Source organism: Gavia stellata, chromosome 5, assembly GCF_030936135.1.
Source record: "Gavia stellata isolate bGavSte3 chromosome 5, bGavSte3.hap2, whole genome shotgun sequence".
Classification (NCBI taxonomy): domain Eukaryota; kingdom Metazoa; phylum Chordata; class Aves; order Gaviiformes; family Gaviidae; genus Gavia; species Gavia stellata.
The window spans coordinates 18983959-19005664 of record NC_082598.1 but is presented as its reverse complement, the minus strand read 5'-3'; the positions used below and the strand labels follow the sequence as shown (position 1 = coordinate 19005664).

At 36.7% G+C, this 21706-nt stretch overlaps 1 protein-coding gene across 3 annotated transcripts in view; it reads right to left on the bottom strand.

The window, feature by feature from the left end:
- Positions 1 to 21706, bottom strand: part of SLIT2 (slit guidance ligand 2) — a 268516-nt gene that overhangs the window by 79683 nt on the left and 167127 nt on the right. For 2 of the 3 annotated variants that reach the window (XM_059818185.1, XM_059818186.1), the window contains exons 6-9: positions 19790 to 19861; positions 15732 to 15803; positions 12851 to 13014; positions 10385 to 10523 (exon numbers count right to left, since the gene is read on the bottom strand). In XM_059818185.1, the coding sequence (XP_059674168.1) occupies positions 10385 to 10523; positions 12851 to 13014; positions 15732 to 15803; positions 19790 to 19861 (447 nt within the window). Of the gene's footprint in view, positions 1 to 10384; positions 10524 to 12304; positions 12317 to 12850; positions 13015 to 15731; positions 15804 to 19789; positions 19862 to 21706 lie in introns of all 3 variants that reach the window. The other variant, XM_059818188.1, reaches the window with a different exon arrangement.

Here is a 21706-nt window from a genome sequence, read left to right as displayed (position 1 = left end):
TAGGCATCCTTTTTTGGTCCTCCTCCATATGTAAAGCCATACTCCTGTTAAGTCTGTCGAACAAACTTCGAGGGAAAAGGTAAGTGTATAACTATTACATTATAACTAATAATAATGCATCTAAAAATCATGTACTCTTACTTGATATAAGCTTCGGGACATAAAAATGCAGTAACTTTTAAGCAAAACAAAAGAAAAAGCTCTATATTTCACTGAAAAATCAGAATGCCTCCCCCATCCACTGGTAAAAAATGTGAATATCAAGTCCAATGCATTAGTCAGGATTGGTCTTAAAAACATTGGTCTTAAAAACAGGAAGGGAGGGAAGAAGATAAGAGAAAATTTGAAGAAAAGTACACATGAAGTACAGGTGAAGAGAAACATATATGAGAAAAGTTAATTTTAAAAACATGGCAGCTGTATGAAGTTGCTCAAAAGTTTGGAATGTTAGATTAAGAGCTGAGAAAATATTAGTCAGATCATGTGAATTTGTCAAAGGGGCATTTAGCAAATAGTAACATCTCCACAGGGTACTTAGTTATGTATCTTTTAATGCACTTTATTTCAATCCAGCAATTTCTGAAAATTCAAAAACTGGCACATTTTTCTGGCTTGCTACTGACCAAAGTATGTATCAGTATTCATAAGTAACTGAATACTATAATAATTGTTTTAATTTTTTTATCCATAAGCAGACATTAACTTTTCACTTGACACCTGCATACACTAGCAGTATTGCATGCATTTGTTACGTCAGGAAATGAGAAAATATTTTGATAAATCAGAAAAGTTTCAAAAATAGCCTTAAGAATAATTAAATGGCTGTGAAACATTTTATAGTGAGACCAAAGAGATCTATTTAGGGTAGCACTGGAAGGTTAACACATATTTTCTGGAAAAAGATAGATACGGTTATAAAGGATTCTTGCAACCAACTAAAAATCTTCACAATACACAGTGAAACAAGACCAATGACTTATAGAAACCAACTTGGCAAAACCGTTCCAGAACTTCACTGGATGTGCAAGACTTCTGGCTGACAGCTTACCTGTTTAAGAGGTAAGTGATATTTATGAGCTAACATTCTGCGTAAGTCCTAAAAAGACCAATGTTTTTATTTAAACTAGAAAGCAGAAACAAATTCAGACACTGGAAAGCACTTATCAGTTTAATGTCTCGTAACTTATTGCATCCTCCCCTCAGCGTTCGGACTCATTCCTTTCAAGCTGCGAAGATGCAGGGTTTGCTCTCATTTCTGTCAGGCTACTGTAGACAGCCAAATCACACTTGGAGCTGCTAAAAATAGAGAAGGCTGCCTTATCTCTGACGTTTCAGAGTTTTCCTGCTATGTGAGTCTTTGAACTGTCTTCAATAAATGTGCCTAAACCCTTCCCAAGTGACTTTTCTCTGTAAAAGGTCATCCTTAGTAGCACCTTTGCATCTCAGTGTAAGAGTCTCTGTTCAATAGCTATTTAAGGCTGTACTTTGGACTTTTAGCTAAGGATGAATTTCAAAAGACAACAGAAATGGTGAAACTGTACACAAGCCAAGCTTAGCTTGTGAAAGATACATACATAGAGCTCCCAGTTCTCAAATAAAATTCCGCATTTACGCAAAGCACTTCCCCTGTGTCTGCAGTGTGATCAGGTCACTCGTCATTTTATCTTAGTTAAACTCTATCTGTCAAGTTCCATTCTGTCAGATCTCATTTCCTTTCCCCTCTTTTCCTTCTTCTTTTTCCCCTTTCTCTCCTTTCTTTTTTCCCCTTTTCCTTTAATATCATTTGAGTGGTACTGTGAGAACCAGTCTCGGGAGCTTTTAATCCTGCTTAATTTACACGGCTCACAAAGATGTAGTTGAGTACTTGGCATAATACACAATCATTAATCAACAGACTTACGAAAACAAAGTAGAATGGAGAATGAGATGGAGAAAGATGAAAACATGAAGAAAAACAGTACAAATCAGGAAGGTAAGATGAGACAAGGCTGAGGGGACAAATTAGGAAACTATCATGGGAAATGTAAATAAAGTTATCATGAAACAACCATACAGCTTCTAGTTTTGGCATTCAAACATTGGAAAGCTCCATTCACAAGAATGAACAACTTTATCTTGAAGGCCATAGTAATGAAGAAGTCAGTGACTTTTCACTACGCTAGATTATGAAGGTGAACTGTTAAAATTCCTGACTCCTGTATGGTTTTTTCATTTCATGTATTATGTGGTTTAGGGTCATTTCTGCCCCTCACAAAGACTAAAATTATTTATACAACTGTTGCTTAGTTAACAGTGGCAACCCTCCAGTCACCCTCCCCTCCAGCAAACCTTCCTCCTCCCAAAACACCAGCACAGTGACTGCTATCCTTCTGAAAAAGAAGCAAATTTAATTAAGTTCTTCCTTTGATTACTTAAATGGTTTTAATATAAACAAAGATGAAGAAAAAATCAATTTAATTCCATGCTTGTTTGCTTAAATAATCATTTATAGAAAGATGTGGTCATCAGAGCAGGTAATTCCTGCCCCCTCCCCAACTTCAGAAACACTTATTGCAATTGTATTTATTTTCTTTTATTCATAATGCTACAGTAAGGAAAGAGGTTGTAGAACCACTTTGACTGGTATTTCAAGCCACAGAAGAGAAGAGAAAAAATCAGAAGACTGTAAAAGCAGCATTTTCACAAGGTAGCCTAGCTCATTAATGGCTTTTTGGCCTCTTCTTTTGAAATAAGAGCCTGTCACTTACACCATTCTGAGAGAAAGTACCAGTACAATTAATAGAATTGCTGCTGGGTCGCTACTGGTAAGGTTTCTGATAGTCTGTTTGAACACGTGCCAAAAAGTCTCTATTCGAAGGGAACCAGAGTTATTTCTGCTAATCATTCAAAGAATTTTCACGCAGAAGGTGAATTCTAAAATGCAACCAAGTGAAGAGATTAACGGTGCTGAAAAACTAAAATGTGGAAGGAATGCCTGCATAGAGGCTGATAAATGCTATCACTGTTAGGAAGGCTATACTTTCTAAAACCAATTAAAGTAATAGTTTTGAACCTTAAGAATGACCTTTAATATATGAGCTGTATGACAAAGGGGGAAAGCACTAGGTGCATTAGACCACTGCAGTTGGTTAAGCTCAATAGACTAAACATGCCAATGAAAGAGCATCCCATAAAAATTTTTGGAAAAGGGGAGAGATTTAAACAACAAATCTAAATCAGCTCAAATTATGATGTTTCTAATGAATGAATAATGTCTCATGCTTTGCTTAAGTCAATGGAAAAAGGCTAAAGTAAGGCATAATAAATAACAAAAGTTTGAAGACTGTTAATATGTAACATTTATGGGCAATGTATTTTGCCTCACAATGTTTACATTACAGACATTAAAATAATAGGGCTATTGGGAATTTTTTGAAGTTCCCAGAATGTTTCCTGCAGGTCGCTCATGGTTTGAAACCTTTGCATTTGGCTCAGAGGCAAAGGTGCGTCTGTGCACCTTTTTCATTCTGTGCTTCCTGCAGAATTGCTGGGTGCACTAAAACTGAGGGAGTCTTGGTGCTCAACCAATTATTTTGGGTTTTAAAATATATCTGGAATATGAAATATTTCTTTCTCAAATAATATCACACTGATAGGACAGACCCTGAAAAGAAAAGCTTAGGTATTCTTATTTAGCTGTGTGTGAGTTTATTTAGATAATAAAGAGGAGAATTAATTTTGCAGAAAGGGTGTAACTGGTACAGATACAATTGTCCTAAGTCAATAAAGACTAAGAATTACATTTACTGAGGTGCTGAATACTTAATTTTGCTCTGAGCTTTTTCACACCAGAAGGGAAAAAGAGAGGACACCACAGCGTTTATTCTCCTTCCATTTTCACTGGCAGCTAGTTGGAGATAAGCAGTCCTCTTACTGAAGGCATCTTCCCAAGAGGCACTTGGCAGACAACGCATTGCCTGCTAATTGACTTCACGCAAGAGGAATTGCTAGTTTTAGCCAACTGTCTTCTATACCAATTGAGAAGTCAGACAGAGCAGTACGACAAAACCCTCTCAGCAACGCCCTGACAGTCACCGGTAAATCCAACTGCACTGGAATTAAACAGCATTTTGTCAACAGGCTCTGCCTCCTTCTGCTCCCACCATCACAGAATGCCTGCTCATTCCTCAAACACTTCAGCTTCCAGTGCAAATTCAGCAGTTTAGGCTATCACACCAAACTCGGAGACAAGAAGGCTGCAGTGCAGTGCAAGCACACAGTCTCCTTGCCAGCTCTACTATGGAAGCAGTAGCCATCAGCAGAGAAGACAGCTCTTACTGTCTTAAAATGTCATCCCAAAACAGTTGTCCAGAAGAACTATCAAGGCAATGCAAAGTCACGACATCAGTATTAGACTCTAAACAGAAAGCCTTTTCTTTTACTTTTCCCCAAAGAGCTAACTCAGAGCTTCAACATGAAAGATTTTACTCAACTGAAACTGCCAATGTTTAATACTTAAGAAATTCAATATTCCACTTTATTTAGATACAGGTTAATTTATCAACCCCCTGGGGAAAAAAAAAGAGCATAAAATTGTCAACATGGAATGTACACTTTAAACCTCCGGTTTAATTATATATACCAGAAGGACAGGGAATAACAACATTATTAATACCACTTAGATTTTATGCAGCATTGTCCCAGATGCACTGACAATGTAACAAATACAAAGTATTTTCGTGCAGAAACAGATCAGACAACATTTTATTCAAAGGAAGTTTGTGTTGGGCAAAGAGAAAGAAATCAAAGCTTCATAGGGTACTGAGGAGTTGAATGAGGTCTGGCTTTCCAGAAATGGATGGAGAAAATGGCAAAACATTACAAAACCACTGGCATGTGTTGAAGCCAAGCTTCACAAGAACCTCAAGAAAAAAGTAATAGGATTATGGACCTTCAAAAACTAAATATTGATTATATTCTTCTTAAGAGTAACCTGCTATCCACAGAAGAACAAAGAAATAAGAGGCAGAAATGGATGGAAAAATGAAACCTCACAAAAATAAATTGTGAAATTTTAAGCAACTCCATAAAGGAGGGCTGACAATAAAGTTTAATGTCAGTCTCACGAGACAAGTTTATTCACATGAGACATAATAAAGCAAAGACAAAAGGCAGGAAAGATGTAAGCACCAGAGGTGTTTGTGGACCATGAAGTTGGCTGAAGCATAACATGACAGGCTGGTAGTACTCAGCACTGGATTCTGCAAATACAGCCTATAAACAGGTGACAACATTGTAGGGCAGAGAAACTTGTCCAGAGTAAAGGAATTTAAAAGTATTACGGATTTTTCAAATGTTCCTGTCAATGAAGTATGGAAAATCAGATGACTATGTTCAGTTGAAAATGCAGAAAAAGATTGAGAAATATGGAAAAGTACTGAAAAGTTTGGACAACATCTGGCACATGTAAAATAGAAGTATAGTGCCAATTTTCTTGCGGTGTGCACAAGAATCCCGTGATGGTAGTATTATAAAGATGAGCGAATAAATAATAATTTGGCTGTTAAAGCCTGTACGTCCTTCAGAAAACAACAGGGAACCAGCGCATTTTTCTTTCCCTCTCTCCCTGAGAACTGGGGAGCTCGTGCCAAAGCATGTGCTTAAAATGGTGATTAAGATAATAAAGCCATGTGTGTGGGAACTGTATAACGGTGGTGGAAATACAGTCCTCACTATACCCTTCTGCCTTGCGTTCAGCTGCTCATCAGCATTCTCAATGCTACCGTGACAGCGTGGTCTCATCTCTTCAAACGTTTACTGTCAACTACCATTTTGGCATACTGACAACATTATCACATAAGGAATAAGTGAAAAAACAGATTATTTTATGGGATACAATCGTCCTTTCTAATCTAATCTCAAGGGGTTGCTATAAGCAACAGTTGCTAAGTACTTCTTTAAAAATGAAACTTTAAAACACTTTTTATTGTATGATAACAATATAGGAATGTCACAGTCTTTCTGCATGTTGAAGTTAGTTAAAAGCAGAGAGGACTGAAGTCTCTCACACAGCAGCTTTAAAAAGTAACATACATCCGGATTCAATGTTCAGAAGTGTCTGTGGATGGAATAATAGGATTACATCTATGAACTTCTGGTTCCTGACAAAACTGTAAGAGCTAAGAAAAAAGGCCTAGGACTCTTCATGGATAGTTCAATGGAAAACATGTTGCAATGTGTACTTGCAGTTAAAGAAAGCAAGTGAGTATTAGGTTCCAAAAGGCAAATAAAAGAAAAATAAAATTCCATTAATATAAAGTGATGATTCACTATCATCTGGAATATTGCATTCAACTCTGTCATTGCAAGTAAAAAAACTTAGAAAACAAAGAGTTCAGAGACAAAGGAGGAGATTAATTAAGATATGGAAGGTTTTGGCACCCAAAAAGATAGAACGGATTTGGAACAGTTAGTTTGGGGAAGAGATGAATGAGGGTGGCAAGCAAACCAGAAGGTGGCAGGACAAATTATGAACCTGAATGCATTTTCCCTCCCTCTACAAAGACAAAGGAAAACCAAAGAAATTTTAAAAGACTGGAAGATTTTGAGCCTCCCTCCCCCAGAATTTCTTAGCTTAAAATAACATGAAGATTAAGAACATTGTAGGGTCTAAAGCAGATTGCACGTTTCAAAGAAAACCTTTTCTTCCTGAATGCTATGCAAATTTTCAAGTTTCAGAAAAAGAACCTCAAAACACATTGGGAGCAAGGAAAATATTTGTCGTATTGGTGTTTAACTTCTGAAGTCCTATATTGCTGTTTCCAAAACATTCTTCAGGGACAACTGGTGTGGGCCACTGGCCAGGGAGTGCTGGTTTGATCCAGTCTCGTAGACTTCCCTCACTTCATTATCCATTACTCCATAAACTACTCATTTTCCAACCTCTTCTCTCTTATTCTGTTCAATGCTAACATGGTAAATACACCTGCCACCCATGACAATCATAAAAGAACTATCACTAATTATTTTCCTCACATTAAAGCAACCAGTATAGTGTAAAGCTTACCCCATACAACCGTTAAAATATACTTATTTGTCAAAATTTCAACTCCTCTTCAACCTATTGACAAGGAAGCAGCAAAGATCATTTGATTCTCATCAAATACTCACAAGAACCTCTACCTTAATTCTTCCACTCAGTTTATCCCTCAGTTTCAGAGCCTTTCATGTGCTTTATTTTATTTCTTTCTTTCCCTGTACATTTCTCTCCTTACCTTCCACTCAACTGGGAATTTTTGTTCTCACTGTATGGTAAGCGCAGCCTACCACTAGCTCAAATCACATCTCAATTCTTCTGTCTACTTTACTCAGAAACTAAGTCAATCATTGAAGTCCAGTATTCTCATCACAATGGCATTCACTGGTATGTATCTGTTTAACATAAAATAATTACTGAAGTTTGGCTTTCTAATGTTCTATTTCTGCTTGTACCAGATTTTGAATAAACGTATGTTCATATGTCTTATGGCATAAATGATGTTATTTAACTGTGCAAAATACTGTGATCTGCTTTTTCTTTAGCCAGCACCTACAAACTAGATACAACACAGATATATATCAGATAGTTTACATAAACTATATACACTGCAGCACAGTATATATACTATATTTATTTGTATGAGCACACACACATATATTTATCTATAATAATGGATTATGGATCTCAGAATGTGCAAAGGTGTCACTCTGGGATTTGATCTGTCACTCTGCCCAGTCCAGCAGGAAACATTCAGCCTCAGTTTGCAATCAGTTAAATGCCTAGCCAAATGCTGGAGGTATTGTTATATGGTTGCTTTTACTCTCCAGGCCAATAAACTACTGAAGATCATACCAGTCCGTGCTTAAAACACAACAGCATTTCTTACATAGGAAGTATAGTGACCAGATTAGTGGAAAACACCTTTCCCATTCTGTAAATTCCCATTTGCTTTTACCTCATACTAACTTCTTTTAACAGTGAATTCAGAGTCAACTAGTAACTTCCACATCCTATCATTGATTTGGGAGCAATGACTCTTAAAATAAAGATTCAGGAACACCCTTGCAATCTCTAGTACTGAAGTTCTCCAGGGAGTACAGATGTTAACAGCATGTACCTCCACTAAACTATGTAGGTCTAGAAGATAGTGATGCAAAAGTCAGTCTTCCAGTGTCTGTAATCGCCATTCAGTGGTTAGCTCCAGTGGTTAGCACTGGCTAGCAGCAGAAAGATAGTGGGGAATGTTTGAGACATACTCCCTATTTCTTTCTTGTAATATTCTTCCCCCTTCTCTATGCACACAGATGTACATATGCAAGTAAAATCAACAAAAACGGTCTGTGCAGCCTTCCCAGGCACTGTGCATGGATTTTTTGAAGTAGTCCCTTTATTTGCAAGCAGAGGTTTTTTTTCTGAGAGGGATGAAAGGTAGAAGTGTTTGTATTATATAGCCAAATGACTGAACTGGGTCATGAAGGCTCAGCCAGGTCAGTCTTAACAGCAGACTGTTAATAATGAATAACGAACTGACAGACATGATTGTTATTCGCATCCTGAGATGAAACCACAGTACTTCCAATTCTGTGAAGTTCAAAAACACAGGTCAGATATCAACAAGCCATGAGATTGACATAAAATTGTAAAACTCTACTTTATCTTTTAAAATCTCATTGTGCACGCCTGTTTTTAAACTATCAAGAAGATCTTATGTACAACAGATAGATAGATGTATGTTCAGGAGACCTCTTCCCTTTCACTTCAGGCATCTGTTCCCCTTGCCTCCCTTATCCGAAATTCTTAACATCATCTTATATCATCAAGGTGCTCACAAGGTTTTTATTCTGAATACTCTCTCTAACTCATTTAATTCCAGACAGACCCTCCTTACCAAGCTGAAGGCACAGCTACTTTCCCAATATTTCCCTAAAGGGAGGTCCCAGCTTCCATTCCAAAACACTCTCTCTGCCATCCCCAGCATAGAAAGATGCTCATGTTGCTGAGTCCCTGCCCATCTTGTCAGCAAGCTAACCTTTTGCTTTTGTTCCTCCCCTGCACAGAAGACAACGCAGCAGTAACTTTCCTTCTGTACCCACGCAACCTCTCAGCCACATTGCTCTTGAAGCCTGCAGGCCCTATAGCACCTTTGCTATGACTCTGCTCTATTGTCAGAACATGGTTGTACTTTGGTAAATGTTTCTGCTGTGTACAACATGTCACACAACATTATCGGCATGCATGCTCTTCTATCCACAGGTACATGGTATTAACACATCGGCTATACCACAGATCCCATTCAACCACTTTACTTTTGCCTTCTCAGATTACCTCCCGAGGATACCGCTTTAGCAGAATGCTTATTATGGGTGGTATAGGTCGCTGATCTTTCATGCAAAGATATGCTTCTCTAATAGGGAGTCTGATGAATAGTGACTGAAGGCGAGTGTCATGGTTTAACCCAATAGGCAGCTCAGCCCCACACAGCCGCTCACTCACTCCTCCCCACAGTGGGATGGGGGAGAGAATCAGAAGGGTAAAAGTGGGAAAACTCATGGGTTGAGATAGAGACAGTTTAATGGGTAAAGCAAAAGCTGCGTGCACAAGCAAAGCAAAACAAGGAATTCATTCACTACTTCCCATCGGCAGGCAGGTGTTCAGCCATCCCCAGGAAAGCAGGGCTCCATCACACGTAACAGTTACTTGGTAAGACAAGTGTCGTCACTCCGAATGTCCCCCACTTCCTTCTTCTTCCCCCAGCTTTATATACTGAGCATAACGTCATATAGTATGGAATATCCCTTTGGTCAGTTGGGGTCAGCTGTCCCGGCTGTGTCCCCTCCAAACTTCTCGTGCACCCCCAGCCTACTCGCTGGTGGGGTGGTGTGAGAAGTAGAAAAGGCCTTAAGTCTGTGTAAGCACTGCTCAGCAGTAACTAAAACATCCCTGCTTTATCAACAGTTTCCAGCATAAATCCCAAACACAGCCCCATACCAGCTACTATGAAGCAAATTTACTCTATCCCAGCCAAAACCAGCACAGTGAGCAACCTTGAAGCAAATGGGGTTTATAGCCTGCAGTGAAAAGCCACTCACCTGCAGAAAAGCAAGTATTCCTGAACTCTTCTAAAACCAACTCAGAATGCAGTTTTAACTATGAATTGTGAGTAGTACATACAAAACTAACTCAAAAGAGAACATAAAGGTCTTAAATGTTTTCTTACACCCGCCTATTCCTTTTATATCTGAATTTGAGTATGTACTCCAAAATTCCTACCCTGTATAATGCATGAATTTATACAAATAACAAAAATGAATACGTAGGAAAAAGCTGTTTTCTGCAAGTTCATCCAAAAAAAGTCAGATTACGCACATTTCCGTAATGGTTTCTGGAAGGTTCGTTGGGATATCAGTAAGGCCTTTCCCACGACAGTCCACAATGTTGTTACTACACGTGCATGCAGTAGGGCAATGTAAGACACTGCAGGACGGAGCCATGAAGGATTGGTGACCTGCAAAGAAAAAGAATTTCTCCTAAAATCGCACAATACTGTCAAACTGTAATCCAGTTTACCTCAACAGTAAAGCATCACATTTTACACTTCCTTGAAAGATTTAAGGCAGAACTTCTAAAATAAACATTGTAACCTATCAATACATTCAAATTGCATTAATTTAAATACCCAGTTAACAGCAACATGTTGATACAACACTGAGAGATGAAAGACAAATGCTCAACTACTGTGCTAGCGTTACATCAATTTTTTGACTTCTTTAGCAACTCACATTCCAAACCATCTTGTTAAAGAAGACTAAGTGTGATCCATTTCTCAGGCATATTTTATTTATTCTGTGATTTTAAAAACTAATTACTGGTTTATTTAGTTTTCAGAATTTTGTGTAGTATTAAAAATGCATGTTGACAGAAGTGAATGAACTTTGCTACAAAAACTAGTTGTCCTGCTAGTTATGTTCTGTTCTGCAAATACTTAACTGAGTATTGTCCTTCAGTTATAGATCACTTACAGACAATTTTGGAGTTATGACGTTTTCATTCAGTCACACAAAAATAAATAAAAGCTTTGACTTCACAGCTCATACTCTCACCCTTTGTGTTAGCTCAGCAGACTTCTTCCTCCCACAATCTACCATTCTTACTAACTCACATGGCTAATTTACATGACTTTTTTTTCCTGCAAGTTCTTGTGCTATATGTTAAACTCGGTGTTTATAATTACATTTAAACATAATAACTTCATATTTAGGTATGTTTTAGAAAGTAAGCATCTTATTACGTTTTCCTGCAAATAGATAGATTGCACATTTTATAATGTATTAATGCCCTCACTCTTGTATCAATTTAATGATACAGAAAGGCACAAAGGGATGAGAAAGGCATGAAGCCCTCTTCTTTTTCTGCTAAGGTAAAAAAAGCTAGAAACTGTTTTGAAATTCTCAGGGAGAAAAACTTTTTGACTATGAAACTACAAATCAATCTAAGATCTCTCTCGCTATATTTAATATCATATATTAACATAGGAACGGTACATTGATAATGTAAGTTGCAGCCAGTGCTGTTCCTACTTACAACTTCAAATAACAACTGCTCAAGTTCTAAATTACTGAAAAGGTTAGTCTTTTGAGATAGTAGTTCACAATATAATAATTTTATTTCATATTTATATATGTGTTACAAAAGTACAAACAGCTGCCAAAACTAATAACACATATTACTCTTTATACTAACCGGCAGGAAATATTTCACCTGCCTTTATTAAACAAAACCACAGTGATCCAGGGAGAAAACATGATTATTCCCCTTCCTCAAAATCAGCATTATAAAGACCAAGTTATAAAACTGTTCTTGACACTCGGGCTCTGCAGCCATATGATTTACAAATAAGATACATGAAGTGATCTTGTTAGGAGCTCTTTTAAGTGTACATAAAGGCAGAATTAATGGTAAGAATACTGTTAGCATTTACCATGCAAAGATGGCAGTGCCTTACACTTCGATGTCAGTGGCTGTTTAATAAGGACAAAACATTGTGCTCTCCATAAAACTCTTTTAAAAGCATATATCTGTGTAAATTTTGGCATATTTGGCAATAGGCTTCTGGGGGTCTGCAGAAAATCAACCAGTAGAAACAACCCTGCTGAATGACTGAAAAGACAGATAGCTGTATTCCAGCTGTTTTTTAATGTTTTTGAGGAAACTTGAAACAGTAGACAAAGTTTACAGAAAATTTTCAATCTGAGTCTAAAAATATTTAAATAAGAAAGAGAAACTTGCCTTCTTCCTCATCTAGAAGACATGAATAAAGGAAAAAAATCGAATAGAGAAAAATGTGATTAGTAACGAACTGTTAGTCATTTCATTATTTCATATCAGAAAATAACCTGATGCACTAAAGTATACCAATAACATTCAGAAAGTTACTTAGATTTTCAAAATATTATTTAAACTGCAGAAAATAACAACAAGAAAAAGCAACAACCTGTAGAGTTAAAAAAGGATAATTCCTTGTTACTAAAGGCCTTATGTTCTCAGTCAGTGCACCTTTTATTTCATTTTCCGCATCTCTCCCCCATAATTATACTTTTAGAAGGCTATATAATCTATGTGAATGCAGCATTTACACAAAATTTGTAAGGACAGAAGCACCCCCACGCAAGATATAAATAGCTATAAAAATGATTAGTTTCTTTTTTAATAAACATCAATGCTTGGATTATGCAAGAGCTAGCAAAAGGCACCATGCAACAGTAGCAATAACTCCTGAGCTGTCGGTAGGTGTGTTTTAAAATGGGACTTGGTGAGCGAATCTGTTTCCCTTACCGCTGCAGACAAACTCCCGTTTTTGGACCTCGGCTACGTTGTGTCCCCGGAGGTGGGACGGCCCCATGCACTGGGTGTAGAGGCCGACCCGCGGCCGCTGCCGCAGCCAGTCAGACAGCCAGGCCAGGTGGCAATCACAGTAGAGGTTGTTGGAGTGAAGACGACTGCATGGAAAGAGACACATCAATACTTTCAAATTAGGAAGAACAAACAGAAAAGCAACTGGCTTTCCCAGCCCCCCCTTCAGTGAGCAACTATGCCAATTTATTAATAAAAATTGTTTATGCAGAATTAATTTTTCACATCTTTCATTGAAAGTCTTGGAGTTAAATGCTAATAAATAAAACTATACAAGCAGCAAAATTACTTTTTATTTGTGGTCTCATTAATTGGAAGAAAAAAGAAGGCTTCCTAATAAAGTAACCTATCTATAGTTTCTTCTCTCTTGTCTAAGAGAAAGAAGTAAATATACAAGAGCTTGAAAGCTGCTGTGGGAGTCTTTAGTCCAGATCTGTACAAATAGTGAATAAGACAAAAATGTCTCAAATAAATTGCCCTGCAGTGATAATATACTGTCAGAAAAAAGAGTTAATAAAAGATTTGGTTTCCAATTAGATACATCTGCAAGTCTGGCCATTATTAGTCTCTATAGAAACAGCCTGCATACTTTAACAGGTCATACTCATTTTCTGCTGAACAAGTCAGAGTAATAACTCAATATAAACCACTTTTTTTTTTTTGTTTAATCATAGAAAGAGGAATTAGGTGCTTTTGGCTCCTAGGGACCTTCGTTCTAAGCAATGCCTGAAATTAAAAGACCAAATGGCAGCAAGCGATGGAATTAAGTAAGTTGTCTCTCTGTTGGCAGGGTCCGACACAAGACCATGGCTCCTTGCCAAGTGGCAAAAAGCACTTTGCCATTGATAAAATATCAGACAAATGTGTTCACTAAATTAGGTAAATTACTTTTCTCTGGCTTTTACATTTTCTCAAACTACAGAAGAGGGTGTCCACAGCTATAAATCAAATCCTTACTCAGAATCATCCATAACAGAGTAATGTCATTTTGGTCCTTTTTAGCTGATGTGCTCAATCCTAACTAAATAACTGGAAAGGAAGTGCAAGAAAATCAGAATTTAGACAAGGGGTCTAATTAATCCATCAAAAAAAAAAAAAAATCTGTAAAGCAACATGAAATGTCTAATCAACATAAACAAAATATTTTAACTAACTCACATTTTTTTCCCCCCATAAATGACTAGAAATTAAAGGCAATGTATTTTCCTATAGTAATTCTTGGGTGGGTGCTTTGCAAATACAGCTCACAATACAGCACACTCATTCAGTACAATCTGTGGCCAGCTGTAGGCAAGAACACCATTGCAAATCAGAACTAATGCCGCTGAAATCAATACGGTTATACAAGCATATTCTGACTGCAAATGGGATGTTACAGCTATAATCTAGGACTCTGTGTGTCCATTTTCTTTTGTTTCTAAAATAAATTTTCAAAAGATGAAATAACCCACCAAAAAAGTGTAAATGTTGCTAATATGTTTCACTGTAATTTGTGGTTCAGGATATAAACAGTATTCGAAGGTTTGAAAGAGGTACAGACATTCATGTTTTCAAGTCTCAGACCCGAAAGAATGGAATGAAATTCTATTCTCAAAATATAACCGAAGCCACTAAAAGTCCATGGTCAGCACTATTTAAGTACTCTTGTTTTTGTCCAAGCAAGAATAGTTACAATTATGTTATGAAATCAACAGAACCACTCACCTGCATGAAGTTTCTTCAGTTACGAATGGTATGTTAACTCGAGTGAATAGCCCTACTCATTTCACAACAGTTGTGCAACCCAACATGCGTCAAAGAAAATGGACAGGCTCTTTGTAAAAGTAGTTCTTTAGCAGTAAGAGCTACTCTTGAACTCTGATAGAAACATCCCATTCATTTTTGATTCCCACTTCACTGGAAAATCTGTTTGAAAAAGAGTCTCAGGACTAAACCTTGATATATTCTGGTTTTGCCACTCCACACAACATACATTTATTCTTAGTTCAGTATAAACATACAAAGGAAATAACCCCAAATGTATCACTTGCATACACACTTTTTTCACTGTGTTTTGTTTTAGAAGCCTGAAGTGTTCTTCTGTGAAAGTCATAACCTCCAAAAATGGGGACCTTATTGTAAATGCTGACACAACTTTAATTATAATAGCACTACCAGATGATGCTATAATTTTATGTTACAAAGAATGTTGGAGAGCCAGTTTAGTTTAATTAGGTCTGCTAGCAGTACAGTAATAAAAGCATAAAGATTTCTCATTTATCATATCTGACAGCCAATCAAAGATTCTTCCATGTTCCTAAATGAAATGTGACCCATTCAATAGCTCAAAGTAAAACAAATTTTTGACTTTCAAAAAACATCAATTTCTTTCTCTATACAGCTGTAACATATAAAAGAGAATCCCCCCTGCCCTCATCTTTTTTAGAAGGTGAAGCTTTTCTGTGACTGAATACAGCACTATGGAAAACCCAGCTGGGAAAAGGCCATTAAACTATTTTCATAGACTTATTCATCCCACATCCTAAAAAAGCTGATGGAAAATGATGCAACTGCTTCTTTATCTGCTGAGCCCCAAGTATCAGCTTTGGGGTCGCTTGTTAGCTTTATCTTTCAGAATTAGCTGCCATACATGCACACACAGACTTCACACTCATAAACCTCATGATACTTCAATATTTTTTAATTGAGCTTATGCTTTCTTTGCCTGTATACTTATTTTTAGACCACTGACAAAACTTGATAGAGGTAAAAATGATATACTGGACTGATAAAAATGGCAGCCAGTTTCAGCGGGACTACTTACAATGTTCTGAGTTTGGGCATATGGTTGAAACTTGCCACGGACAGTCGAGTGATATTGTTATTGTTGAGAGTGCTGCGAAGCCAAGAAGAAGCATATTAACATGTTACAGTTATGTTACATTTACCACACTTTTAAAGAAGGCATAGCTAATAAAGATCATGGTGTACTGTTTTTAGGGATGGGTATCAGGAAAAAACCCATGCTTTTAGATATACTTTTCCTCCCTGTTCAATCTGTGGTAAAACACTATGGTTTGACCATTCCATTAATAATCCTAACTAATTTGAGGTCCCAGTACCCTATGATTCACTCCAACGGAACTTCCACCTATGTTGAGAACATCTATGGCATTCAAGCTAAGCTTGTCATCCTCATGTAAAAAAGACAGTTCTTGGAGAAAATGCCTTTATTCTGGGACTCTGGTTTCTCTTTGTAGCTTCTGAGAGTCCGTATTTTTTTGACAGAGGATACAAGTACAAGATCTGCCTGTTTTTTCATGAATTTTAGGAAAAGATTAACTCTGGGCTGCAATTAGGTTTTATGTGGAACAGAGTTGCTATAGATGATCCAGAGCTGCATGAAGAATAGGGGAGCTTCTGCTATACAATGGAAAGAGTCGGGAATCTTAATACTTCAGCAAATTAATAACTAAAAATTTAGAAAAGTTGCCTGGAACTTGAGTTAGGAACTAGGAACAAATCTTAGCCAATTGTTGGCTAGAACAGACCTGTTATACTCAGTAAGTGTAGTTTGTAAAGATAATGAAACTTTATGAATGATCCTGCATTAAATATTGTCTTTAGGCTGCAAATAAAATGCAAATAAGCTCGACTCCAGAACAAGGAAACAAGCTGTAGAATTTACAGATTTGACTTAGAGATTACTCATTTGAGAAGAAAGGAGAATGTGCTCTGGGATTTTAAACACATAACTATGCCACTAATAAATAATTCCCACTGACCACCCCTTTTTTCCCTTTTGAAACAAAAAGTGTTTTACTTTTTTCTTTTTTCTTTTTTTTTTTAAAACCACAAAGTATAATTTGTGCTCATTTTAAATAAATTTTTAAGTACTTTCTGATCCTGAAACACAGAAAGGTAAATTCACAGCACCCCGAACAGGATCAGGCTATACACCTCCACATTAACCAAGCAATTAATTACTGGTGCAATGTGCTGCATTTTACCTTTGTGTGCTTACTCATTCCATGTCCTAAATGTTTTCTTCACTGTGCATAAGGGATCTCCCCTGTGTGCCCTTAGGGCTACATAAACAAAGAGAAGAATAATCAAAAGAAGAAAAAAAGGGAGAATCATGCCCTTTTTCAAAACAGAACAAAAATGAAACAACAAAAAATGGCCATTATTAAGTGCCTTAATGAATAAATGACAATCAGTAAATCTTGGCAGGATTTTCTTACAATGTCCACATAGTAAATGACAGCTCCCATAGTTCTTCCTGCATGACTTCTTACAAGGTTTTGAAGTCATATCTTTTCAATGAAGGGAATGGAAATCAGTACATATTTCCATAGCTGTTAGCTGTTTAAAGAAAGTAAATCTACAAAGGTATAATTTTCAGTTTCAGATGTTTGATGTTTGCCTTCCTATTTCATATACATGAGATATTAGTTTATTTTTGCAAGGGTACAGGAAAGTATCAGGAGTAGATGTAAGGGATACATAAGGAATTAAATAATTTTCATAACTATTTCTATCTAATGATGAAAATGCTTGATTTCATTTCAGAGATATAATTAAAAAAAAGTTGGCTCAATACTTTTACCTAAGCTTTACATACTATTACAAAGAGTTTGATGACTGAAAGACATTTTTTTATTTCTTAGATACTTCAATTTTTTTAATATGACAGCACTATATATTTTCCCATAGTCACTGTTTCCCCAGTACAGCAGGTTTTCCCTTAAAAAAAAAAAAAAAGAGAAAAAGGAAAAATAAAGTTTTGCAGAAAATCACAGGGAGGATTATGCCTATAATTGTTTTTGTCTTTCAGAATTGTCCAGCTTTCAGGCTGATTTTGTATGTTTAACACTAACAGCTTCTAAGATTCTGCAATTATTTAACCAATCTATAAGACCTGTTACTTTGGTAAACATTTCAAACTTGTCACTGAACAGGACTACAACCTAGGTAACTTTAAAGATTATTTAAAAACTTTATCATATACTTATAGTTTGAAGTAATATACACATTCTGTGCTTAGATAGAATAATTAACTCCAAAAGAAAACAATATATGCAGTCTTATATGCTACCCAGTGAATATACAGTATGGTCTGATCTACGTAGCTTTCATTCTTTAAGCTGTATCGGAAAGGAAGCTGAATTAGATACAAACCCTTCAGTATTGTCTGAAATATCTCTCTCAATTTTTTAAAAACTTAATCTCTATATCATTGCTTATCACATAACATAATCTAGATAGTGAACGTTTAGTTGTATATTTGAACAATGCTAATATTCTATGTACATTCATTCACAAAATTCTAACTACCTACATTTTCAGCAGACTATTATTTTAACAGAGTTTTTTTTCCTTTTTCGCATTCATTGAAGTGGATGTGAAAATGTTACCACTGACTTCAACTGGCAAGGATGACCTTTTTAGAATGCTAAAAATTGCAAGCATTAAAAAACGCAGAAAACATTTGTTTTGTTTTGTTTTTTTAAATATACATTTAACACTTTCACTTGTAAAGAAAGGGTTGTATTAAAAAACAGGATAACCAGATTAAGCCATCACTGGAAAAGTTATTGTCATATTATATGAGTTCCAAAGATAAAAATCTCACAGAACATCAGGTTTACTGACAGACAACCAACAATTCAGTAGCTTCACAATTAGATGTAATATTGAACCTACAGTGCATTTTACATGGCTTTATACCAGCAAGTTAACAATAGGCATGTTATTCTGTAATTACAACATACAGAAAAAATAATCAAAATTAGCTGTCAGATCCATTCGCTCATAAGAAAGACCAACGATTGCTCAATAATAAAAAAACTTTACCACCAGCAGCTTAGTCTTTAGTTTCTTGGACATATAGACACTATCTATTGCCAAAGAACCTTCTTTACTTCAGAATCTTAAAAAAACCCCAAAACCCAAAACTTAGCAAAGCACCCCTCCCTCACCCCCCTCAAGGTGGTGTGATTTACCAAGTGTGAGTCAAACTACCGTGAAGTAACTTACTGATACAGAAAGTCTTTCACTTCTCTTAATGTAGAAAGCCCAGAAAAATGGTGACATTTTGACTGACAGAGCAAATAATTCAGGAATGTGTCCTGTGCCTCAGATTCTTTGGGAACTGCGGCACTTTGCTCATTACAGTAACTATTTTCAGGTCAGAGGTCACCGATGATAATTTTGTTACCTTTAACCTCTCTGATGGCCACTTTGAGACAGTGAGAAAAAGTGTGAGAAAGAGTACTGCAACACTAACCTTCAGTGACATAAAAAAGATATTTTTCTACACATATAGAAATTTATAGACGTAAAATTTAAAATGTTAAAAAAAGGCAGTTTACGTGGACATGCTAAACATCTTAACACGTAACAGTAGTGTTTGATAGAGAAGTGCCTCTTTGAAAACACCCAGATTGTCAAATATATATAGTATATGGTTCCTTAAACAGAGTGTGAAAGCCCAAATTCATGTCAGAGTATACAACAAAGGCAATCCTGAAAATGTTCAGCGCTTCAACAGTGATGGATAATTTACAAAATTAATTGGATTCATTAATACTGCCTCCCCATTTTAAAAGGAAATATATCCTCTTCTTACAGTATCTGCCATCTGCTTTTTTTTCTTTTTTATTTTTTAAGTTGTGTTTAATGGCTGTCTTGCACAGGAAAGGAATCTCTCTGCCTCTCCACATCGTTTTGCCATTTTCTAGCACATGGCAGAGGATTATTTTAAGACACCTTTTCACTAGTCCATGCTGACACCAGGCTGCAGCTCGTAGATAAGCTTTTACATTAGTACTCCCCAGATACTGAGCTCTTGCTACAAGTAAGAGATACAGGAATACTTACAGCACTTCCAGGTCGCGCAGAGCCCTAAATGCCCCATCTTCAATACAGCTGATCTGGTTGTAATCCAGTTGCCTGTTAAACAGATTAGGAAGGTATTTGTAAGGGAGACGAGCGTTGGCAGTGCTAGGTGCACGGAAAGCTTCCTGAAGGGCCGGCAGAGCTAGGCCACGCTAACCGGAACGCTCTCGCAAATACGCTTGTACGCTTGCGACTGTCACACAGCATGCTGGCCTGGGTGCTGCCACAGAAATCCCTTTTTGTTCTCAACTGTCTGCGCAAAACAGCAGCGCTGGGAAAGCTCCAGTAAATAATAACTGCACCTTATATTAAATGCCAAAGGAATGCAATTTCATTACATCAAGAAAAGCTATCCATTAAAAGCTCTCAGCGTCATCTTGCTGAAACAATTTCATTAAGGTAAAGGACGGTAAATCACTTAATGTCACACGCATCCCCTCGGTGACCTAACAGAATCCATTTATCAGAGCAGCCCAGCTGCATGTTAATTCCACCCGCCGCGGCGGGGACCGGCGAGAGACACCACTTTTTAGGGGTCTCTCTGCGTGCGTGCATGCCTGGAGCGGGTGGGAGGTGCCGGGGCGTGGGGGGGGATTCAGAATCATTACCTTCTAGAATATTTCTATACGTACAAATAATAGTGTCCGAGGTATTTATATACTTGGTTACTTATCTCCTTTAATTCCGCTCCAAATGAAACTAGCATTTCTGCTGTTACCTTCGGTATGTGGTTTCCTACGTACTTTGTGCTCTCTGCAATTATATGCAGATAGGATGTTGTAACGGAGCACTTGAATTCTGGATATAAAACTAGCAATCCATCCCATACATTATTCATCATTAAGTATTAAGTTATGAAAAATTTATATTTATTTCTCTGAAGAATATTATTACCTTCTCAATTCAAAACATTGCTACAGTACATACTGCCCAATTAAAAAAATCTGCTGAAATTAACAACCATGCAAATACAAAATCTCAGTTTCTCTGCTGATAAAAGCTTTTCCTATAAACACTGCCACACGTCTTGCGCATTCCAGGGCACGAGTTGCAAAGCAAAGATGATACAACCTCACTTTAAACAACCAGAAGATATTCTCCAAGCCGGTAACTTATCAGTGTCAGATAATATACATGAGTAAACGTGTGTGAACAATACTAAGAAAATGAACAAAACACAAATGAACTCTGCCCTTCTGTCTTCAATTATATATTAGCTAGCAGGGCTAATGAGGCTTTTACTAAAGCATTTTCTGTGATTCTTCTAAATCTATGATAATGTTTTACTTTATTAATAAATCATCACACCCACCGTTGAGTGTAATGTACCAACTTCTACAAAGTTCTTCTAGTTTCATCCACATTTTTCATCTGAATTACTACTACACAGGAATAAAATATTGTCATAACTGTAACAGTGTCTGTGTTTCTGTGTACTGAAAGCTAAATGCAAACTATCATTTCCTGAATATGATCTTTAATCATTTTGGTGCAATGTTACGGCACCAGCGCTGCAGTGTTGGAATATTTAAGCCTACTTTCTCAGGCTCCTTCAATTTTTACTAATGAATTTCATTTAACAATTAAGTTAATAGCCTTTTTATTTTAAAGAGGTAAAATATATACACAGTACAATTCTCTAACCTCTTGAACAATTTATCAAAGCTATTTAAATTAGCACAATGGCATGAAATGTTACCCTTGACACAATACAAAAGAGAAATTGTTTCCAGACAGATTGGAAAAATCTTTTAATGCCATCAAATTTGCCTAATGCAGTCTGCAGGTTAATCTGTAAAAGGGTGAGCTGTATGTTTGCCCATATCTTATTATCCTTAGCTGTCAATGTATAAATCAGTGCTGACACAGCTTCTTCTAAATCATCCATATTATACACAA